The sequence below is a fragment of the Ricinus communis genome, chromosome 5, assembly GCF_019578655.1.
Source record: "Ricinus communis isolate WT05 ecotype wild-type chromosome 5, ASM1957865v1, whole genome shotgun sequence".
Classification (NCBI taxonomy): domain Eukaryota; kingdom Viridiplantae; phylum Streptophyta; class Magnoliopsida; order Malpighiales; family Euphorbiaceae; genus Ricinus; species Ricinus communis.
The window spans coordinates 30,958,279-30,979,766 of record NC_063260.1 but is presented as its reverse complement, the minus strand read 5'-3'; the positions used below and the strand labels follow the sequence as shown (position 1 = coordinate 30,979,766).

The window sequence follows — 21,488 nt, the reverse complement described above, 5'->3', positions numbered from 1 at the left end:
TACAATCTTATCTGCTAATCTTTTCTGAGGAATACAAAAAAAAATCATTTTTTAATAAAAAAAATTAAAGGGCTAAAATGTTATTCAAAGTAAAAGCTTAGAGATTAAAGTGTATTTAAAATGATAGACGTAAATGTGAATATTGATAAAAAAGTTAAGGGGGCTTTAGTAATTTGCTGGCTTTTGGTTAGAGCTCATATCCTAGGCCCATGTATTAAACAGGCCTTAGCAAACGCTCTAAACGCCGTCGTTTGCACAGTTTTTTTTATGGTTCCTTGACAAATCCGGCGTTGTAGTCAACGTTGGAGTCAGGGAAACTGACTCAGCTTTCCTTCAGTACTTTTTCTTTCCCATCTCCTCAACATACGATCAAATCGATAACCCTTTGATTTATTATTATTATTTTCTATATCAAATTAATCGCTTCTGTGATTTTTTCTTGAAAATTCTATATTGGAAATAATGCTAGAGAAGATCGGATTGCCGGCAAAACCATCACTCAGAGGGAATAATTGGGTGGTTGATGCCTCACATTGCCAAGGCTGTTCCTCTCAATTTACCTTCATCAATCGCAAGGTCTTGTCACCTCTCTGTCTCTCGATTGCTATTTTATTTAGTTACATCTTCGATTTTTCTTTTTTGCCGTTGATAGCATAATCGGTTTTAACTTTGGATAATATATTCAATTTGTTGAGAAATCTTGAAGATGCAAAGTTAATTTGTTTCTAATTACTATTATATGCAAGTTAATTGAATGAAAAAAAATGTTAATTTGGATTCAATTTCAGCATCATTGCCGAAGATGTGGGGGTATATTTTGCAACAGTTGTACACAGCAAAGGATGGTGCTGCGTGGTCAAGGTGATTCACCTGTTAGGATTTGTGAACCATGTAAACAACTAGAAGAGGCAGCTCGTTTTGAGTCGCGTTATGGTAACAAAAGTAGAGCTGCGCGAGGTACTATTACTTGTTACTTGTTGTTTTGTTTTAATCACGTTATTATGAATTTAGATTCAGTTTGCTAGTGGATGAAAGATTTATAGGAATCCTCGAGTTTAATGTATAAAATGTCTCTTAACTGTTGCTAGCTCTTTTTTGCAGGAAGTTCTAAATTGACCTCAAAGAACGAGGATGAAATTTTGAACCAGATATTAAGCAATGATGTGATTTCCAGGACAAGTAGCAGCAGTGCTTCATGCTCTACTACTCAACAAGTTTCCAGTCTTGATAGTGGCGGAGAAATAAATAGAAGTTATTCTGTTAATGATACTAATCTTGTACAGAATGAAATAGGATCGTCAATCAGTCCTGAGGAATTGCGAAAGCAGGCTGTAGATGAAAAGAAGAGGTATAAGATTTTGAAAGGAGAGGGGAAGTCTGAGGAAGCAATGAAAGCATTTAAGAGAGGGAAAGAGCTCGAGAGGCAGGCTGATGCTTTGGAGATTTCTATAAGGAAAAATCGTAGGAAGGTCTTGTCTTCTGGGCATATGGCTGAGACCCAGAGTAAAGATGGTTCTAAAGAATCTGGCAGAAAAAGTAAAGGCGTCGCTCAAGTAGTTAAAGAGAAGGATGATCTTACTGCTGAACTAAGAGAATTGGGTTGGACTGATATGGATACCCATGATGCAGACAAAAGATCAGTAGGTATGAGTTTGGAGGGTGAACTATCTTCTCTTCTTGGAGACACCTCTCAGAGTGCTAATAAGGATGTGGGGACTAGTGGCATTGACAAGACCCAGGTTGTTGCACATAAAAGGAAGGCTCTCACGTTAAAGCGTGAAGGAAAGCTTGCAGAAGCCAAGGAAGAATTAAAGAAAGCTAAAATCTTAGAAAAGCAGCTTGAAGAACAAGAACTCATGGGTGGGACTGAAGATTCTGATGACGAGATATCTGCACTAATCCGTAGTATGGATGATGATAAACAGGATGATTTGTTAGCTGGATATGAGCAGGATCATGGTTTTGATTTCAATCACCTCATTGGAACAGCTGATAATCTTGAGGATGATAGAAACTTGGAAGTAACAGATGAAGATCTGATGGACCCTGAAATAGCAGCTACACTGAAATCATTGGGTTGGAGTGATGATTATGACAATCAGCAAAACAATGGGGCCCAAATTGACAAGGAAGCACTTTTAAGTGAAATTCATGCATTGAAGATGGAGGCACTTAACCACAAAAGGGCAGGTAATGTTGCAGAGGCTATGGCACAACTGAAGAAGGCAAAGTTACTTGAAAGGGACCTGGGATCTCTGGAGGGTGAAAATTACACTTTAAAAACACAAAATTACCCAACTATTCATAAAGGTTCAATTTCTCAAAATATTCCTGAAAAGAAAGATGTGGGTTCTAAACTTGCACCAAAGAATAGATTGATGATCCAGAAGGAGCTTCTGGCTTTGAAAAAGAAGGCTCTCACTTTGAGAAGAGAAGGAAGATTGGATGAGGCTGAGGAAGAATTAAAGAAAGGCAGGATTTTGGAACAACAGCTTGAGGATATGGACAATGCTTCAAAGGCTAAGGACACGCAGGTGACTGTTGGTAGTAAGGACCCAAATTTGGTAGTTGAAAATTTTGATATCTATGAAAAAGTGCTGCTTGTGGAGGGGGAAGAGGATGTGACAGATCAAGATATGCGTGATCCCACGTACATTTCTCTTCTAAGCAACTTGGGTTGGAAAGAAGATAATGAGCCTGCCAGCGGTACAATGAAACGTCCCAATGAAAATGGTATTCATTCTATTGAAATTGATGAGCCCTCAGTTCTTCCCACAGGCAATATTTCATCGAGGACATCGAGAAGAACTAAAGGTGAAATACAGAGGGAACTCTTAGCCCTGAAAAGATCGGCTCTTGCTCTAAGGCGTGAAGGGAAGATGGATGAGGCAGAGGAAGTCCTTAGCTCTGCGAAGGTATTAGAGACCCAGGTGGCAGAGGCAGAAGCATCATTCCCAAGAGAAATATTGGTTGATTCTAACAGGTCTAAGGATGAGGATAATGAGTTTGAAGATAATAAAAATAATGGGTCTGTCTGCCCTCCTTTCAGACTTTCGAAGGAATATGATAATCACTTTCTTCAAATCATGGAACCTTCAGTTATTCATATGCCTTCAATTGTTTCATCATCGACATTGAGGAGTAAAGGTGAAATACAGAGGGAACTCTTAGGCCTGAAGAGAAAGGCTCTTGCTCTGAGACGCGAAGGTAAGACTGATGAGGCAGAGGAAGTGCTTAGATCTGCAAAAGCATTAGAAACTCAGATAGTGGAGCTAGAAGCTTCAAAGAAAGAAATTCAGGTTGAATCCAACAGGGCGAAGGATGAAATAACTAGGGCTCCTCTTGCAAGTGCAACTGAGGAAGGAGACGCTGATGATGTTACAGAGGAAGATATGTATGACCCTGCTTTACTCTTAACACTAATGAATTTGGGGTGGAAAGATGAGTTTCAACCTGTAGCTGCAGAAGGAGAGGTGTCTAAAAATGCTTCTGTTAGTTCCGTTTATTCCACTCACCCATCTGTAGTTCCATCTTCTTCCAGCATTTCAGCTGGGACAGCACGTGGTAAAGGAGAAGCCCGACGAAATCATGTGGGAGGAGAAGTTGATCCCTTGGATAAAATAGTAACCCTTGGTAATGTAGGAAAAAAACAAGGGAGTGAGTTTACTCCACCTCACCAGTCTGGAAACATAATGGACTTGCTGACAGGTGATGGCAGAAATTGTTCTCAACTAACAGCGTTAGAACCAAGAGGTATAGTCAACTTTGGTTTGGATGTGTCCTCCTTGCCTCAAGCTCATGTTCAGGCTGCGACCTTGTCAAGTTCTTCTAGAAATCTCAGAAGTAAAGAACATAATGTCAGCTTTGGTTCAGATGCTTCATGTCAGGCTCAGGGCCATGCTCGTGTAGACTCTTTGACAAGCACTCCTGAAAATCTAGGGACCAAGGTAAATGTAACAACTAAAATGAGGGAAGAAATAGTTGCTGCAGATGAGAAGCAGCATACTGGCGAAACAAATTCCCAAGGATTGACTTCTCAAAACAACCAAAGTTCTCTTCGGCAAGAAGTTTTGGCTCGTAAGAGGAAGGCAGTTGCTTTAAAGAGAGAAGGAAAATTGTTGGAGGCTCGAGAAGAACTTCGGCAGGCTAAGCTGCTAGAGAAGAGTTTGAAGGTAGATACCACAGTGATGGAACCTGGTACATGCAATGTGTCAACATCTATGTTGACTGCTCCTCCCGTTCGACAAAAAGAGCCTGGCACATCAAATTTGGCTACAAAAACATTGTCTGGGCGTGATCGTTTTAAGTTACAGCAGGAATCTCTTAGCCACAAACGTAAAGCTCTGAAACTAAGAAGAGAAGGCCGAATGGAAGAAGCAGAAGCCGAATTTGAATTGGCCAAGGCTCTTGAAGTGCAGTTGGAGGAGATAGCTTCTCAAAGTTCTGCCAAGTCAGAACCAGCAGATGATGTAGTGGTTGAAGATCTTCTTGATCCTCAACTACTATCAGCCCTCAGAGCTATTGGTATTGAAGATGCTAATGTTGCATCAAAAGGGCCTGAGAGACTAGAGCCTGTGGAAGTTATTCTTGGCAAGGGAGAAAATGTTATCCAGGAGAGAATTCAGTTGGAAGAGCAGATGAAGGCAGAGAAGGTCAAGGCAGTAAATTTAAAACGGGCAGGGAAGCAAGCTGAGGCTTTGGAAGCATTTAGGCGGGCTAAATTATTTGAAAAGAGACTAAACTCTTTGGCTTCAAGTTGAAGAATAAATAATGCAACATGAAAGGGAAGTGGTGTTTCCAGCAATGGGCGATATCTTTTATGTTTTCAGGTAACTGTCTAGGTGATTTCACTGTGGAAACAATATGAATGAACTTTTCCAAATGCATAAAAATTTCCATGATAGAAACTAAAGTGAAACTGTACCATTGTTCAAAATCTTTTTGTACCTAAAAGAATTCCATATTAAGAAAGAAGATGAAGGTTCTTATAAGAAATCGTATAATACGGGCAACATTAACTTTTATTTGAAGTGGAAAACGAAGTTGATGTTGTTAGCTTCATGATCAAAGTTGTTTGTTAGTTATGATGCTATATCACCGAGCCTTTAACACAGTAGAAAGCTTCACTATTTTCAAGCTTATGTTTTATGAGCACCGAGTGAATTGTGGGAAGATAAGGTGTGATGGTTGTGCAGACAAAACGATGGATATACAAATGGTTAATATATCTTTAGGGATTATTGTGCAGTCATCTTTTTATTAACGCCTCTCTTTGAGGTACGCCGTTTTCTTCTTCATTTACGCCTCTGTCTGAAGTCTCTCTATTTTCTTAAGAATATTGTTTGGTTTAGTGTACTGCTCTATATGTCTGGTTTAGTTTCATTTTTTCAGTCCCTCATCTCCTCCTCTCTGTTATATTAGCGTATGGTTATCTGGTGTCCAAATTCATCTGTATAATAACAGCTGTTGCTGTTGTCAATTAATCCATTCTGTGTTGTTAATTTGTTGATGTATGAAATTGAGAACGCAAACTCAAGTTCCATGGAGGCTTAACTTCAAACAATTTTCTCCACTATGAATGAGGATACTCATTCTGTGTTAAATAGAGTGCTGCCATGTTGACTGTTGATTAGCAATATCTGCCATTCTGAAATAATAGCATAATTCATAAAAATAAATAAATATTTGATTATTATGTGTCTATTCATATTCACACTAATGTTTTCTCCTAGTATGGAACACTGAGCAAAAAAGGACCAAAACGTGATTGTCGTTATTGACAGTAGTAAAAGCAGCACATGGGATTCAAAGGCTCAGTTCCAAAATCTCGTACTAGTGCCCTAACAAGCATATATACTTAAGACTTAGCTCAGCCTTGTTTCATTGGATCTTTCTTATTCCATCATTATTTTTAGAACCGAAACGTATGCTTGCCATTCTTGACCTCCAAAACGTGTCAATTTCTTACTCGCCAATAAAAATGTATTTAATTAAGAATTTTATCTGAAATTTCATATATACGTAATGGATTATATTTTATTATTAAGTCAAATTTATATCAATTTTTAAATTTTTTATCTCACATCGTGAACACTATCATTTTGTCAAGATAATAATTTCTTTTAAATAAAGAAATTGTCATTTCAGAATCTGTTTACTTTAAACCATTAAATTCATGCCATACTTACTATATTTTGTTCATTACATATTTGATAAATATCTAAATTTACAATAATCACAATTACTTATAGAAATAATTATCAAAATAAATTTTCTAATAAAATCTAAAAAATCTATGGTGGAGTTATTTGCTAAAGACCATTCTTCAAAAATCATTAGATTTTTTATTTAAAATTCATATTTTTTAAAAATTTCTCTTAAAATTAAATTAAATTTTTAATTAATTATTTGTCTATATTTTTATGAGTGCCAGAAAGTATTATTAGTAAATAATTTTTAGCTTTTGATTTTCATCTAATCTCTCTTTTTTTTTTTTAAATGAAGAATGTGAAGATAAATAAAAATGATAATGCAAGAGAATTTGAGAAGAAAAAAGATGTGTTTTTTCTTTAAAAAAAAAAAATCTATTGATATCTTGAGGAAAAGTAGAAAAAGATTCTTAAGGATTTTATTCATAATAATACATATAAAGTTATTAAAAGTATATAAAAATTCATGTCTATAAAAGTCAATAACTTTTTATATACCGACTTCCTTATATAGACTTTACAAAAGTTATAATTGAATATCTCCTAATTTCGATAGACTTTTTTAAAATCTTTAAAAATCGACATCCCATACCTCATGACTTATGTAATCTTTAAAATTACTATTTAATACATCGCAACTTTTAAATTTTATGAAATTCTTTGATTTCCTTAATTGAACACAGCGAGACACGACTAGAAATTATACCATGGATCGGGGGTTCTATATCACCACTTATGCATGGTATAATTAATTTTTCAGATATGAGAGGGCAGTTCCATTAGCAAAATCCTATAAATTATGGCCACCTTAGGATAATGCCCGTAGCTCAATATTCTTTCTCTCTGACACATAGATATGGCCTTGTCCTCTGTTCAATGTTTAACCATATATATTTTAAATCTACCTTCAGTACTGAAAATTGGAGCATTACTCCAGAAAACACTCTGGTTTCTACTCCAACTGAATTTATTTATCTAACTGATGAACATGCCGGCATCAAGGTACATATGCATGCTCTTCTTTGGAGTTATATCATAGTTGTCATATGCATGCTCTTCTTTTCCATTACGCAAAGCAATGTCATTGAAAAAACTAACTGAATAAAGAAAGCCCCTTTTGGAATTTAAAGATTGAACCCAACTATTAAAAGCACCTATAAAAGACTCATTCTATCGTCAACACTTTCACACTTCAACGATAGAACTCTTGGAGAATAAAATGGACAAACTAGATAGAGGCTTTGCTTTTTTTACCAACCATCCAGAAAGTATTTGGGATGGGGATTGGTGGTTGATGAGAATATGTTAAGATGTTTTGTGGTGAACTCTATGGAAGCGTAAAGAAGCCTTTTAGCATATTAGAAGATCTCAACGAAATGGGTAGTGGCTAATTATTATTATTATTATTACAACAGAAACGAAGTAGTTATCATTCTTGTGTATGACATGCGATGATAGAAAATCATAAAACTTCGGGTACATGCGAAGACTAAATCCAGATCAAGGCCGATTCATGCACTAATATTTCTTATCATTTTGGGACTTTGGATTGATCATTCTGGTGGCATCATATATATATATATATATATATATATATATATATATATCCACATAGACCAACTAAACCAATTAAATATATTGCTTGAACACGTTTCATGGTGTCTCAATTACCTGGAGTCATACAACAATAAACTCCAGTAATGTAATGCTGTAGAGGGCACGACAGTATCTCTTCTGAGCTTTTTTTTTTTTTTTTTAATTATACAAAGGCGGCTCAAGTTTTTCTGATCTTGCAAGTCCGAGAAACTGACATTTCTAATTAAAGTCATTTTTTCCAGTCTTCAAGAGGATCCAAAAACGAAAAAGCTATCTTGAATTGTGGAAGTTCTTCCTCCCTTTCTATCCCTCATAACTAGTTATCATTCTTGTGTTTCTTGTTTTCTTGTTTTTAATTTGTTCAAAAATACCTTGTATATACAATACATGTATGAAGCAGACATAGCATGTACGGATACATTAACCAGTTTATTGTACGATGCTATTTTGGTTAACATATGTTATCAGTTTGACACTTTAGGTTGATCACTGTAGTCACATCATCACACGTGTCAAATATGAGAGGTTACAATGTCTCATGCCCATTTACAAAGACGTTGATAATAATTTAATGAGTGGCTGTGTAAACAGCAATGGACTGAGCAGGTTATGTCATTGTTTCAGGCTATAAAAAGTAGGTAACTATACTTATTACTAAAGAAGAAAAAAGAAGAAGACGAAAAAAAGTCACATGGGTATGTTGGAAAGTTGATCGACTGTTGTGCACCACTGGTACCAAATTGTTCATTTCGAAAGGATCAATTAAGTTTCAAAATCTTAATATTCTGGTTTTGATTGGAAACTTTTAATTACGTGTAGATTTTTAGAACCAAAACAATTTGAGCACCTTCGCTCCTTGCTGTTAAGAACTATGCCTGGACTATCTAATAGAGATTATTTTATCCCTAGCTATATCAGTGGTCTAAATGAAGCCTGAAACTAACTCTTGAAATGCTCAAACCTTCCTCCTTTACTGAAACCTACGAGATATCGTTGCACCAAGAAAAATCACTGGAAGTAACCTTTTAGAAATCTAGACCTTACCTTAAATCTGCCTTCTCAAATACCCAAACCTGTAATTATAACAATTTCTTCAAGAAACCATTCATTTCTACAAAAACTCCAACACCATCTTTTCAACCAAATTTACCTAATTCCACTATGCCTGACAAATTTAACTTCAAACAAAATACTACCCAGTCTACTGTTCCAAGTACTTTTCCACCCAGGAAATATAATGGTGCATGTTATAAATGTGGGGATAAATTTTTTCCAGATCATAAATGTAAACTGAAGCAGTTATTAATGATGAATGTGGATGAGGAAGATGATGTCCAAAATGCCACTGATGGTCAGCAAGATGACACTTTGCCACAAGATCATATCATTCCTGAGGAAGATGATAAGTTCATCAATGTATCTTATCATGCTTTAGGAGCTCATAAATCTCCTAATACTGTGGTAGTAAAAGGGTTGTGGAGAATTAATATGTTTCGATATTATTAGACAGTGGTAGCACCCATAGTTTCTTGCATAACAGAGTGGTGGAAAAGTTGAATTGCAATTTGGTTCAGGCTACCCCCTTCTGTGTATCTACTAGTGGAGGCAACAAGCTTATCAGCAATCAAAAGTGTTTGAACTTTGAATGGAAAATGAATAATTTGTCATTTTCTTTTAATTTCAGGCTCTTGAACATTGATGAGTATGATTTAGTTTTGGGAGTAGATTGGATGAGATCATTTAATCCTATATATTTTGACTTTTGCAAGAAGCAAGTTACCATTCATCAACATGGTAAACCATTGTTGCTTCAAGGTATTACACCTGAGGATTCCTTGAAGATGCTATCAAGTAAATCTTTTTCTAAAGCTATTCATAAGAAAATCATAAGTGCAGTGACCCATTTATTTACAATTATAGCCACTCCAACATCTCTTGTACCTGTTGTCCCTATTGAATTGGAGCCATTATTACTGGAATTTAATGATGTCTTTCAGGAGCCTACAACTTTACCTCCTTCCAGAATACATAATCATTCCATTCCTCTAAAAGCCGATGCCTAACCTGTGAATTTGAGACCTTACAAATATTCTTTCATTCAGAAGAATAAGATTGAGAAGCCTATTGCTGAAATGCTTCAATCTCACATTATTATACCTAGCAATAGTCCATTTGCTTCACCGGTATTGCTAGTGAAAAAGAAAGATGGGGAATTGGAGATTTTGTGTGGATTATAGGCAGCTTAATTCCATGACTGTTAAAGATAAGTTTCGAATTCCAGTTATTGATGAACTTCTTGATGTCAAATTCTTTTCTAAGCTAGATTTGAGGGCTGGTTACTTTGGCTATTAAAACACACTCTGGCTATTATGAGTTTAAAGTGATGCCTTTTGGACTCACTAATGCTCCGGCAATATTTCAGGCTCTTATGAATGATTTTTTGCTCCATTTCTCAGAAAATTTGTGTTAGTTTTCTTTGATGATATATTGGTCTATAGCAAAGATTGGTTCAGTCATATGCAGCATCTCAGAACTGTCTTACATGTTTTGCAAACCAATCAACTTTTTGCTAAACGATCTAAGTGTACTTTTGGAGCTACTCAGGTAGATTATTTGGGGCATATTATCACGCAGGAGGGTGTTACAAATGATCCCCAAAAAATTGAAGCTATGGTATCTTGGCCAAGACCTTTGTCCTTAAAAGCTTTAAGAGGATGTTTGGGGCTTACTGGTTATTATAGAAAATTTATCCAGAATTATGGACTTATCAGTAGACCTCTAATAGAGTTGCTGAAAAAGGATAATGTTCACTGGTATATTCATGCAGACGAAGCATTTCAGAAGTTAAAGAAGGCTATGACTTGTGCACCTATCTTGGCATTACCTGATTTTAGTAAGTCCTTTGTGTTAGAAACTGATGCTTCTCATTTGGGTATTGGTGCTATGTTGATGCAGGATGGAAAACCTTTAGCATTTCTGAGAAAGCCCTTATGCTCCAGAAATCAAGGTCTTTCAGTTTATGAAAAGGAGTTGTTGGCTGTTATTACTGCAGTTACAAAGTGGAGACATTACTTGGAGCACTCCCATTTTGTCATTAAAACAGATCATGATAGCCTCAAATACCTCTTGCAACAAAGACTCTATTCTTATGTGCAACAGAAAGGTATCACTAAGCTTCTGGGATTATCTTATAGTATTGCATATAAGAAAGGGGTTGATAATAAGGTGGCAGATGCTTTATCCAGAAGAGATCATGATTCAGCGGAAGCTACTGGATTTTTCATGGCTCTTTCTTCAATGATTCCTTCTTGGTTCACAGATGTGTCTGCTAGTTATAGTTCTGATTCAAAGGCCCAATTATTAATCCAGTCCTTAAGTTTGGATGCTAGTGCTATTCCCTTTTTTTCTTCATATGATTAGGGTCTTTTAAAGCACAAAGGAAGAATCTATATTGGTTTTACAGGAACTCTACGATCCCATCTGTTGTCTGTGGTGCATGGATCTATTGTGGGTGGACATTCTAGAATTCTTGGATCTTATCAGCATTTGAAACACAACTTTTACTGGCCTGGCATAAAGAAAGAGCTTACTGCTTATATTGCTCAATGTGATACCTGTCAAAGGTGCAAATTTGAATCGGTGCCTTATCTAGGATTATTACAACCCTCGCCTATTCCTTCTCAGGCATGGACTCATATTTCCATGGATTTTATTGAGCAACTTCCCAAATCAGCTCAAAAGGATACATTCTTATTGTGATTGATAGATTCACTAAGTTTGGCCATTTTATTCCTCTGGCTCACCCATTTGATGCTGTTAAGATTGCAGAATTGTTCATCTCTAATATTTTCAAATTACATGGTCTTCCTTCAGTGATAGTTTCTGATAGAGACAAGATCTTTACTAGTGTTTTTTGGAAGGAACTCTTCAAATGCTTGGGCACCGATCTCAGTTAGAGTACTGCTTATCACTCCCAAACAGATGGTCAGACAGAACGGCTCAACAGATGCCTCAAAAATTATTTGAGGTGTATGATGTCTCATAAGCCTACTCATTGGGTGCACTAGCTGCCAATGGCTGAATGGTGGTATAATACCTCATTTCACTCCAGTTTATAAATGTCTCCTTTTCAGTCCCTATATGGTTATCACCCATCATTATTTCCTGATGCACTTCCTACGGAGGTTGCTAATGCAGCGGTGGATCAATTTTTAACTCAGAAACATTATATGAATCAGCTCTTGAAGGAGCAGCTTCAGATTGGTCATAATAGAATGAAACAGAATGCTGACATGCACAGAACTGATAAATCATTTGAAGTGGGTGATTGGGTCTATCTTAAGCTGCAGCCTTATCGACAAAGTTTTTTAGCTCTCAGGAAGTCTCTCAAATTGTCAGCTAAATACTTTGGTCCATTTCAGATCAGTGCTAAAGTGGGTGTCGTATCTTACAAATTGGACTTGCCAGCTAGCTCTTATATTCACCCTGTGTTTCATGTGTCTCTTCTAAAGAAAAAGGTGGGTGAGACAATTGACATCAATCCTCAGCTGCCTTCAATTGGTCCTCATGGTCAATTCAAGGTTCAACCTGCTGCTATCATGGGTACATAAACCATCAAAAGAGCTAAGTCACTAGTTCTTAAGTTCTCATTCATTGACTTAATATGACTCCTACGGATAATACTTGGGAGGATACTTTAGTCATTCGTACCCAATTTCATGGCTTCCTTGAGGACAAGGAAAACTTTAAAGGGGAAGGTATTGTCATGCCTTCTCAAGAGTAGCTGAGAGTTTATGAGGCAAGAAGAAGTTTGGATTTGTAACTGCTCTGCTAAGCTGTTAAGTTTGTTGCAAATTAGTTTTATTAGCTGTCAATTCTGCTATAGCTGTTTTGGGTATAATCCTTGTGTGATGAAAGCAAATGAAATGAATATATAAATTTGTAAAAGAATCAGTATGGATTATAAAAAGATTTATAATACAAATTAGCTTGCTCGTTGCAAACTATTTTCTCTCTAATTTCCCTCTATTTTCTACCTATCTTCTTCTTCTTCTTCTATTCTGGTAATTGCTACTCGTCCTTCTATTCTTTAACTCTCTATATTCTTTTATTTCTTCCGCTAATTGATTGATCTTCATGCTGTGATTTAATACCTAAAATCATATCAAATGGCTGCTATTCTTGAAATGCAAAACATGTTAATTTCTTACACTCACATCAATTATAGGGTCTACTCGGATGTCAAATCATGAGGGAAGAAGAGGGCATAAAAGTACGTAAACTATACTTATTACTAAAGAAGGAAAAAGAAGAAGAAGAAAGAATCAGTCACATGGGTATATTGGAAAGTTAATCGAGTGGGCATTATTGTGCATCACTGGTACAAAATTGTTCATTTCGAAAGGAACAATTAAGTTTTAAAATCTTGATCTAAATTCTGGCTTTGATTGCAAACTTTTAATTACGTGTAGATTCTTAGAATCAAAATATATGATTGCTATCCTTGAAATGCAAAACGTGTTAATTTCTTATACTCACATCAATTATATGCAGGGATAGTAACTTTAGGGCCTACTCGGATGCCAAGTCATGAGGAAGGAAGAAGAGGGCGTAAAGGAAATGAAAGATAGGCTCGTACTTTTGTTTTTGGAAATAACAGTACAAAATTCAGAAAGATATTCTACTGTACACCTCAATTTTTCATTTTTCTTACCTTTTCGGGTGTAAGAAAGGGGAAAAAGAAGGATGACAACTTACTATTTTTTATTTTTATTTAAAATAAATAAATCTATTCTTATTTTCCTCCTTACTATCTCACCGATAATACAAACTTCACTCTCTCTTTTTCTATTTTTATTTCAAACCCATTTTCTCCTAAAGAAAAATTTATCTATCTCTCATTTTTTACCCAGATTTGTGATATTATTTTTTACTTAATTTTTTAATAATAATCGATTTTCTATTTTATTTAAATAATATTAATCTCGGTTTTCATTGTTATATTATAAATTATATTATCTAGTAAATTATTGCTTATTAGAGTATGTAATATTACTTTTTTAAATTTTTTTTTTATTTTAATTAACTAAATTTGTTTGTTAATTCTAAATATGAGTTTTCAATCTACGTAATAAAAGTGATCATAGTTTCAATAGTGGTATGAACCACCGAGTTTTATTATGAAATATATGTAGTTTTTAAGTAAAATATTTTTTTAAATAGTGAATCAAATATTTTTTAAATACTTACAAGTTTAAATTTCTCCCTTTAATTACTTTTCTCCAAACCCTATCCAAGCAAGTCTTAGCTAAGATCCTATAAATTATGGCCCTCAAACTATTATCCTTATCAAGCTTTTTCTTATTTTATTCTTTCTCTCTCCTACACAATGGCCTTGTCTTCTATATCAATCTTTATTCATTGTCTTGTTGATCCACTTCCTCGAAAACAAACTTCAAAAACTCTTCCGTCTAACCATATAGATTTTAAGTCTGCCTTCAATGTTGCAAATTGGAGCATTAATCAAACTCTGGTTTCTCCTCTTTCAGCTCAATGTATCCATTTAACTGATGAAGATGTCAGGATTAAGGTATAATATGTCTATCTATCATGAATTTATACATTTTTGTAATTCTTTCTTAATTTTAAATTAGTAACAATTTACAATTATAAACTTTATGAATACTCTCTTTTGATGTATACCTTTACTTATATGTTATTCTCTATATGTAATTAAGAATATTGAGATGGAAATGATATAAAAAGAAAGAATTAAAATATTAGAATTTGTCACTTTTTACAACAGAAAAAAGAGAATAATAGCATAGAAAGAACAAACAAAGAACAAAAAATACTCTAATTCAAGACAATTTAATGTTTAAGTTACAATATCAGAATTTTCTTTTTTCACAACATCACGAGAAGTTCCATGTTATTATTTTTTAATTACACGTAAAAAATAAAAAATCAAGATACGAGTCTAAAGAGAATTGGGTAAAATTGTAAATAGCAAATTTTTAATAATTTGAAATTAGAATGGAATTACAAATTGAGTAAACTTCAGGATAGATAGAGTTATTGTCCTTATTATATATCATAGTTATCATGTGTAAATTAAGTTGTGTTTATAATTTTTTGAAAAATGTTTTTGCAATTTATCAGGAGAGAAGGACGAGGGCTTTCAAGCATATCCTAAGGAAAGAAGGTGAAGGTTCACATGAAGTTTTGGCCATGATTGATGCTATACAACGCCTTGGCATTGACCATCATTTCCAAGATGAGATTGATGAAATTTTGCAGAGGCAATATACCATACCTAGCTATTATAATGACAATGATCTTCACGGTCTTGCCCTTCGATTTCGACTCTTGAGACAAGGAGGTTACAATGTCTCCGCAGGTTGGTTATCTTGTCTATCTCTTCTCTTGATACTGTTACATAAATGAATTATTTGTCTTGAGTAATTTATTTGTTAGCAACTTATACAGGAGTGTTTGATAAATTTAAAGACAAGGAGGGAAATTTCGATCAAAAATTAAGTGATGACATTAGAGGACTTATGGAATTATATGAAGCTTCACAACTAAGTATAGGTGCAGAAGATCATATACTTGATGAAGCTGGAGACTACAGTCACCAGCTTCTCAGTTCATGGATGACACTTCTTGACGATTCTCAAGCTAGAATAATAAAGAATACTCTCGACCACCCACATCACAAAAACTTAGCCAGATTCAGGGCCACAAATTTCAATAGATATTTTCATATGGCAAATATAGAAGGGTGGATGAATGAATTGCAAGAACTTGCGAAGATTGATTTTCAGATGGTTCAATCTCAAAACCAACAAGAGATTTTTCAAGTAGCAGGGTACTACAGTCATATGAGCTCAAACTGTCAATATCGAAGAGTTTACCCATTTAATTTCAATATTTAGTTTTCATCAAAATTTTTTTTTTCTTAGGTGGTGGAAGGACCTTGGCATATCTAAAGAGCTCAAATTTGTGAGAAATCAACCACTTAAATGGTATATATGGTCGATGGCAACTCTTTCAGATCCAAGCTTGTCACAACAACGAATTGATCTCACAAAACCTATATCATTTATCTACATAATAGATGATATTTTTGATGTTCAAGGCTCGCTGGATGAACTGACATTATTCACTGAAATTGTGAAAAGGTAATATTATTTAACAAATTAACTTAAAATTTTCTGCCGTCCAATTCCACTAGATATGAACATATTCATTAATTAATAGTTTCATGCATGCATATATACATAGATGGGACGTTGAAGCCGTAGAACAACTGCCAGGCTACATGAGGGCATGCTTCAAAGCTCTTGACAGTGTCACTAATGAAATTGGCTACAAGGTCTATAAACAGCATGGCTGGAATCCTGTACACTCTCTAAGAGAAACAGTACATATCCCAACAGTACTAAAAAGCCTTTGTCACACAAATGTAATAAGATTAATTACAAGCAGAAAAGTTAATATAATCTTGTTCTTGATCTTTGCAGTGGGCAAGTTTGTGCAAGGCATTTCTAGTAGAAGCAAGATGGTTTGCTTCGGGTCACTTGCCAGCTGCTGAAGAGTACTTGCAAAATGGGATTGTGAGTTCAGGTGTACATGTGGTTCTAGTTCACATTTTCTATCTACTGGGTCATGGTGTAACCAGAGAAGGTGTTGATTTTATTGGCAATAGACCAGCCATAATAACTTCCACCGCTACAATTCTTCGGCTTTGGGATGATTTAGGTATCTCCAAGGTACAACTTACTGATTGTCACTCTCAAAACTTTTTCTTTTTTCCACTTTTGTGGCTGTGCTCATTTCTCCATTCAAATTCAATATGTTTTTATTAGACATGTAGTTCACCGATCTTATATATGTGGTTTACTTTCGGCATAGCTCCATGGAAAATATATAATTGATGAAACTATATAAGGATACTATGATGAACGATGAGGAATATTGAAATAAAATTATAATTAATTCTATTTTAGTAATCCAATTTTAATTGTAATTTTAATTTAATTATCTTTGCAAATAAATTATTGACTCGTTGCATAAATAACAAATAAATAAAATTTAAAAAAGAGAAATATGATATGTCAATATCACATTCACAAATGATTAAATTATAACTGAAGTTGAAATTAAATAATTCAAATAAAATAAATTAATATTTCATAATTAAAGTGTGAAATTGAATTTAAAGTTAAATGATTATTTATATCATTATTTCTAGTTCCTAAAACACATGTGTAAAATACAATAAAGTTTAAATTTTTTTCCTAACTAAACACCATTGACTTAGTTTAAATAATAAGTTTTGTTTACATAATTCTTAAATTAAATTATGTGAAATATTTATTTTCAGGATGAGAATCAAGATGGTCATGATGGATCATATGTAGAATGTTACGTTAAAGAACACAAAGGGTCATTGGTAGAGATCGCAACAAAAAAAGTAACAGTGATGATTTCAGATGCATGGAAACAACTAAACCAAGAATGCCTACATCCCAATCCATTTTCACCAAATTTTACCAAGTCTTGCCTTAACCTTGCAAGGATGGTGCCTTTGATGTACAGTTATGACGATAACCATCGTCTTCCAGTTCTTGAATATTATACCAAATCTCTCCTTTTTGAATCTGTCTCCATTTAAAACACTATACAATATAATGGGAAATTAATTAGAACACGGTTCTTGTTAGACCTAACATGTCAAATGTACAAGTTACTAATTGTCACTCTCAATACCTTTTTCTTTTTTCTGTTTTTCTCTTTTCGAATAATTTCAATTGAGATTATTTAAAGTTACTTAAATTAAATTTTGAGGATGAGGATCAAAATGGTCATGATAAATCACATGTAGAATGTTACATAAAAGAATACAGAAGATCATTCTGGAAAACCCAGAAAGCAGGTCATGAACATGATTTCTGAAACATGGAAACAACTGAACAAGGAATGCCTGTTTCCAAATCAATTTTCACCAACTTTTACAAAGTCTTGCCTTAACCTTGCAAGAATGGTTCTTTTGATGTACAGTTATGACGACAACCAGTGCCTGCCACTTCTTGAACATCATGTCAAGTCTCTTTTCTATATATAAATCTGCCTCCATGAGAAAGATCACAAAGAAAATCAATTACTATATATGGCACAATTAGAAATTATTAAGCTGCAGGCATGGTATATTTTTAAAAAGAAAATTACAAAATTGACACGTAAATTTAACGGGCTATCAAGAGATTAAAATACAGTAAATTGTGATGAGTAGATTGTAGAAGGACAAAAAAACAAAGTGGCATCATGCTTGTAACATCATGCACACAAATACATTACTAATGAGATCTTCTATCTATTTTATTTTTACCTGAGAAATTTCTTTTCTTTTTAATTCTTTTTTCCCACTAATGATTCATTGGATGAAAGAATAATAAGTGAAGATAAATCTTATGATGTGCCAAAAGGCACCCTAGATCCTTTTATTGATACTTTCAAATTTAATATAAGTAACGAAAATTTATAATTTATTAGTCGTTTATCTTATTTTTTACACATGTCTTTCTAAGAAGAAAAGATGAGATTACTCACTTACATAAAGATAAATTTTATCACATCCCTAAAAAGATGAAAAATAATACACTTACATAAAAATATCATATATAGAAAATAATACACCTAATATGACGAAAAAGATAAGATAGAAATTTTAACTTTTTACACCTTTATATCTTGAATTATGAGGAGAGAGATTGTCTTTATTGATAGATATAATTTAATAATTTTTTAATATTTATTTCTAATTCATAATAGTTTAAAAATAATTGTAAATTAATTATTTTTAAATATTTTTAAATCTTTTAAATTTTAAAATTTTATTAATGTAATAATAAAAGAATTATTTTAAAAATATTTATTAATTAATTTTAGTATTATATGAATTAGTATTATTAGTATAATTAATTTTACTATTTCTAAAATTAAAAATTTATTATATAATAAAAATTAATTTATTATTGAAATATAATATTAAGAATATTATTTTCTATAATTAAAATTATTATCCAATCAAAAAACTAATCTATTAATTAATAAAATATCAAAATATAATTAATATGTTATTTTTTAGGATAGAATTAGTATCTTTATCTGATTAGAAAATTATTTATTAGTTAATATAATATTAAACATAATTAATATGTTATTTCTTATAATTAGAGCCAGTATTTAATTAAAAATCTGACTTATTAATTAATAAAAATTGTAAAATTACATATAACCTTGAATCTAATGTGTTAAAATAAGTACACATATCAAAATAAAAATTTACAGTCAGCACACATGTTAAAAAGTTTTAAGTCTTAAAAATTAATATATATTAGTTGTTTACCCGTGCGATACACGGCCATTATTATTATTATTATTATTATTATAAAAAAAATCGGATTTATAGATACAATTTAATAAAAATTTTAATATTTAATATTAATTTATAATATTTTAAAAATAATAGCAAACTAACTATTTTTAAATATTTTTAATATTTTTAAATTTTATTAGTGCAATAAAAACTATTCTAAAAATTTATATTTGATTAATTATAATATTATATAAATTAATACTATCAATATAATTGATATTACTATTTTTAAAATTAAAAAATTAATTTATTAGTAACTATAATATTTTAAAATATTATTTTTGTAATTAGAATTATTATCTAATTAGAAAACTAATTTATTAGTTAATATAATATTAAAATATAATTAATATGTGATTTTTTAAGATAATCATTATCTAATTAGAAAACTAATCATTATCTAATTAGAAGACTAATTTATTATTAATATGTTATTTCTTATTATTAGAAAAGTATTTAATTTGGAATGTAACTTATTAATTAATAAATTAATAAAAAAATCATAAAATTACACATAAATTTAAATTTTATGTGTCAAAATAAGTACACATATCAAAATAAAGATCATATATATTAAAATTAAACACATATATTAAAATAATTTAAAAATAAAAAATTAATATATATCTATATAAATTTATAGATTTAAGCAGTGAATTACGAAAAAGAAAAATAACACTTAAATGAGAACAATTATGTGAGAGAAAAGAAAAATTACATTTTTCCGACTCATATTTACAACTAGATAAAATTTTAGATTTAGCCCTAACATAAATATTATTACTGGCTCCGGTCCAAATATTACCCTTCAAACCCTTCTTTTACTTTGTAATACCAACGAAGGAAAGGGAAGCACAAATTATGTCTTCACTCTATCGCCGTCTGCGTACAATCTTCAATACTCCCAAAACCACCTCTACCGCCACCATCCCCCCTTCCACAGTAAATACTAAAGAGCGCAAGCTTCAAAAACTGGTTCAAAGATACAAAAGATCATCCGAGTCCCCTGAATTTCGAGCACGCCATAGATTCTATTCAACTATTGTACGTCGCTTATCATTTGCCAAACAGTTTTCCATGGTTGAAGATTTCCTTGAACATCAGAAAAACTTCGCAGATATTACCAACGAACAATTCACAATCCGCCTTATCTCTCTTTATGGGAAAGCTGGAATGCTTGATCACGCACACAGACTGTTCGATGAAATGCCTGACTTGAAGTGCACACGCACTGTTCGCTCCTTTAATGCTTTATTATCTGCTTGCATTGACTCTGGAAAGTTTGATAAGGTACAGGGTTTTCTGAGGGATTTTCCGGTTAAGCTAGGGATAACCCCTGATGTGGTTTCGTTTAATATTGTTATCAAGGGTTATTGTGAAATAGGTAATCTTGATTCTGGCGTTTTAGTGCTTTGTGAGATGGAGAAGAGGGGTATAGAGCCAGATTTAATTACGTTTAATACACTTTTAAATGGGTTTTATGGGAATGGGAGGTTTGTTGATGGAGAAAAGATATGGACTTTAATGGAAAGCAAGAATGTCGTTCCTAATGTTAGGAGTTATAACTCAAGGTTACGCGGATTGGAGTTAGAAAATAGAGTGATGGAAGCAGTTGAGTTGTTAGGTGAAATGGAAAATAAGGGAATTAGACCGGATGTTATGAGTTATAATGCAGTGATTAAAGGGCTCTGCAATGACGAGAATGTTGAGGAAGTAAAGAACTGGTATAGAAAGCTAAAAGAAAATGGTCGTATGCCAGATAGGGTCACGTATATGACGCTTATTCCGTACCTTCGACAGAAGGGTGACCTTGACGGGGCTGTTGAACTGTGTATTGAGATTATGAACAAGGGTCTGCTTGTTAATGCAACCCTGTTCCAGCATGTAGTAGATGAGTTGGTTAAGCTACCAAGGGTTGAAGAAGCAAAGGACCTCGTGGAACGGGGGAAATCAAATAAGCATTCTTATAAATTGAGTTTGCCTTTAGATAAGTAGCTTAATCTTCTGCTTTTTTCTTTTGCTTTACATTGTTGTGTTTGTCAAAAATCTGAGCTTATGAATCTAATGCCACTAGTTGACAATTAATTACAATTTACAAACTCAAATAATTGTGTGGTTGATGCTTGGATGGACAAATATGCTTCAGTTCTTTCTTTTTCTTTTTTTCTATTCTTATCCTTAAATTTTTAGTAGAAGAAAATTTCAGACTCCTCCATATGTCCCTAGTGATGTGCTCCAAC

The 21,488-nt window shown here is 33.1% G+C and overlaps 3 protein-coding genes across 8 annotated transcripts; all 3 read left to right on the top strand.

Annotated features, from left to right (window-relative positions):
- Nucleotides 1–290: 290 nt before the first annotated feature.
- On the top strand, nucleotides 291–5,247 carry LOC107261206. Its single transcript, XM_015718805.3, has 3 exons — nucleotides 291–576; nucleotides 789–957; nucleotides 1,102–5,247. Exons 1-3 carry the CDS (start codon nucleotides 463–465, stop codon nucleotides 4,758–4,760), a joined length of 3,942 nt encoding a protein of 1,313 aa, XP_015574291.2. The 5' UTR covers nucleotides 291–462; the 3' UTR covers nucleotides 4,761–5,247.
- Nucleotides 5,248–14,112: 8,865 nt separating this feature from the next.
- LOC8267425 (probable terpene synthase 13) lies at nucleotides 14,113–17,532 on the top strand. Of its 6 annotated transcripts, none has more exons than XM_048373659.1 (7): nucleotides 14,113–14,394; nucleotides 14,967–15,204; nucleotides 15,282–15,675; nucleotides 15,770–15,988; nucleotides 16,092–16,245; nucleotides 16,331–16,568; nucleotides 17,194–17,275. In XM_048373659.1, exons 1-7 carry the CDS (start codon nucleotides 14,194–14,196, stop codon nucleotides 17,196–17,198), a joined length of 1,449 nt encoding a protein of 482 aa, XP_048229616.1. In that variant the 5' UTR covers nucleotides 14,113–14,193; the 3' UTR covers nucleotides 17,199–17,275. The 6 variants fall into 6 exon arrangements, with proteins under 6 accessions (XP_048229616.1, XP_048229615.1, XP_048229613.1 ...); XM_048373658.1 differs by having other exon boundaries at nucleotides 14,116–14,394; nucleotides 16,092–16,182; nucleotides 16,331–16,579; nucleotides 17,194–17,532; XM_048373656.1 differs by having other exon boundaries at nucleotides 14,117–14,394; nucleotides 16,331–16,579; nucleotides 17,194–17,532.
- Nucleotides 17,533–20,109: 2,577 nt separating this feature from the next.
- LOC8267426 (pentatricopeptide repeat-containing protein At3g13150) lies at nucleotides 20,110–21,243 on the top strand. Its single transcript, XM_002518538.4, has one exon. The coding sequence runs from the start codon at nucleotides 20,110–20,112 to the stop codon at nucleotides 21,241–21,243; it is 1,134 nt and encodes a 377-aa protein (XP_002518584.2).
- Nucleotides 21,244–21,488: the final 245 nt, after the last annotated feature.

Bases quoted from the DNA above. Each gene is read 5' to 3' on its own strand.
- LOC107261206 (XM_015718805.3), top strand. From the start codon at position 463: ATGCTAGAGAAGATCGGATTGCCGGCAAAACCATCACTCAGAGGGAAT. The intron at 577-788 runs GTCTTGTCACCT...ATTCAATTTCAG, and splicing joins TTACCTTCATCAATCGCAAG to CATCATTGCCGAAGATGTGG. The intron at 958-1,101 runs GTACTATTACTT...TCTTTTTTGCAG, and splicing joins CAAAAGTAGAGCTGCGCGAG to GAAGTTCTAAATTGACCTCA.
- LOC8267425 (XM_048373656.1), top strand. From the start codon at position 14,194: ATGGCCTTGTCTTCTATATCAATCTTTATTCATTGTCTTGTTGATCCA. The intron at 15,989-16,091 runs GTAATATTATTT...ATATATACATAG, and splicing joins TTCACTGAAATTGTGAAAAG to ATGGGACGTTGAAGCCGTAG. The intron at 16,580-17,193 runs GTACAACTTACT...ATTTATTTTCAG, and splicing joins ATGATTTAGGTATCTCCAAG to GATGAGAATCAAGATGGTCA.
- LOC8267426 (XM_002518538.4), top strand. From the start codon at position 20,110: ATGTCTTCACTCTATCGCCGTCTGCGTACAATCTTCAATACTCCCAAA.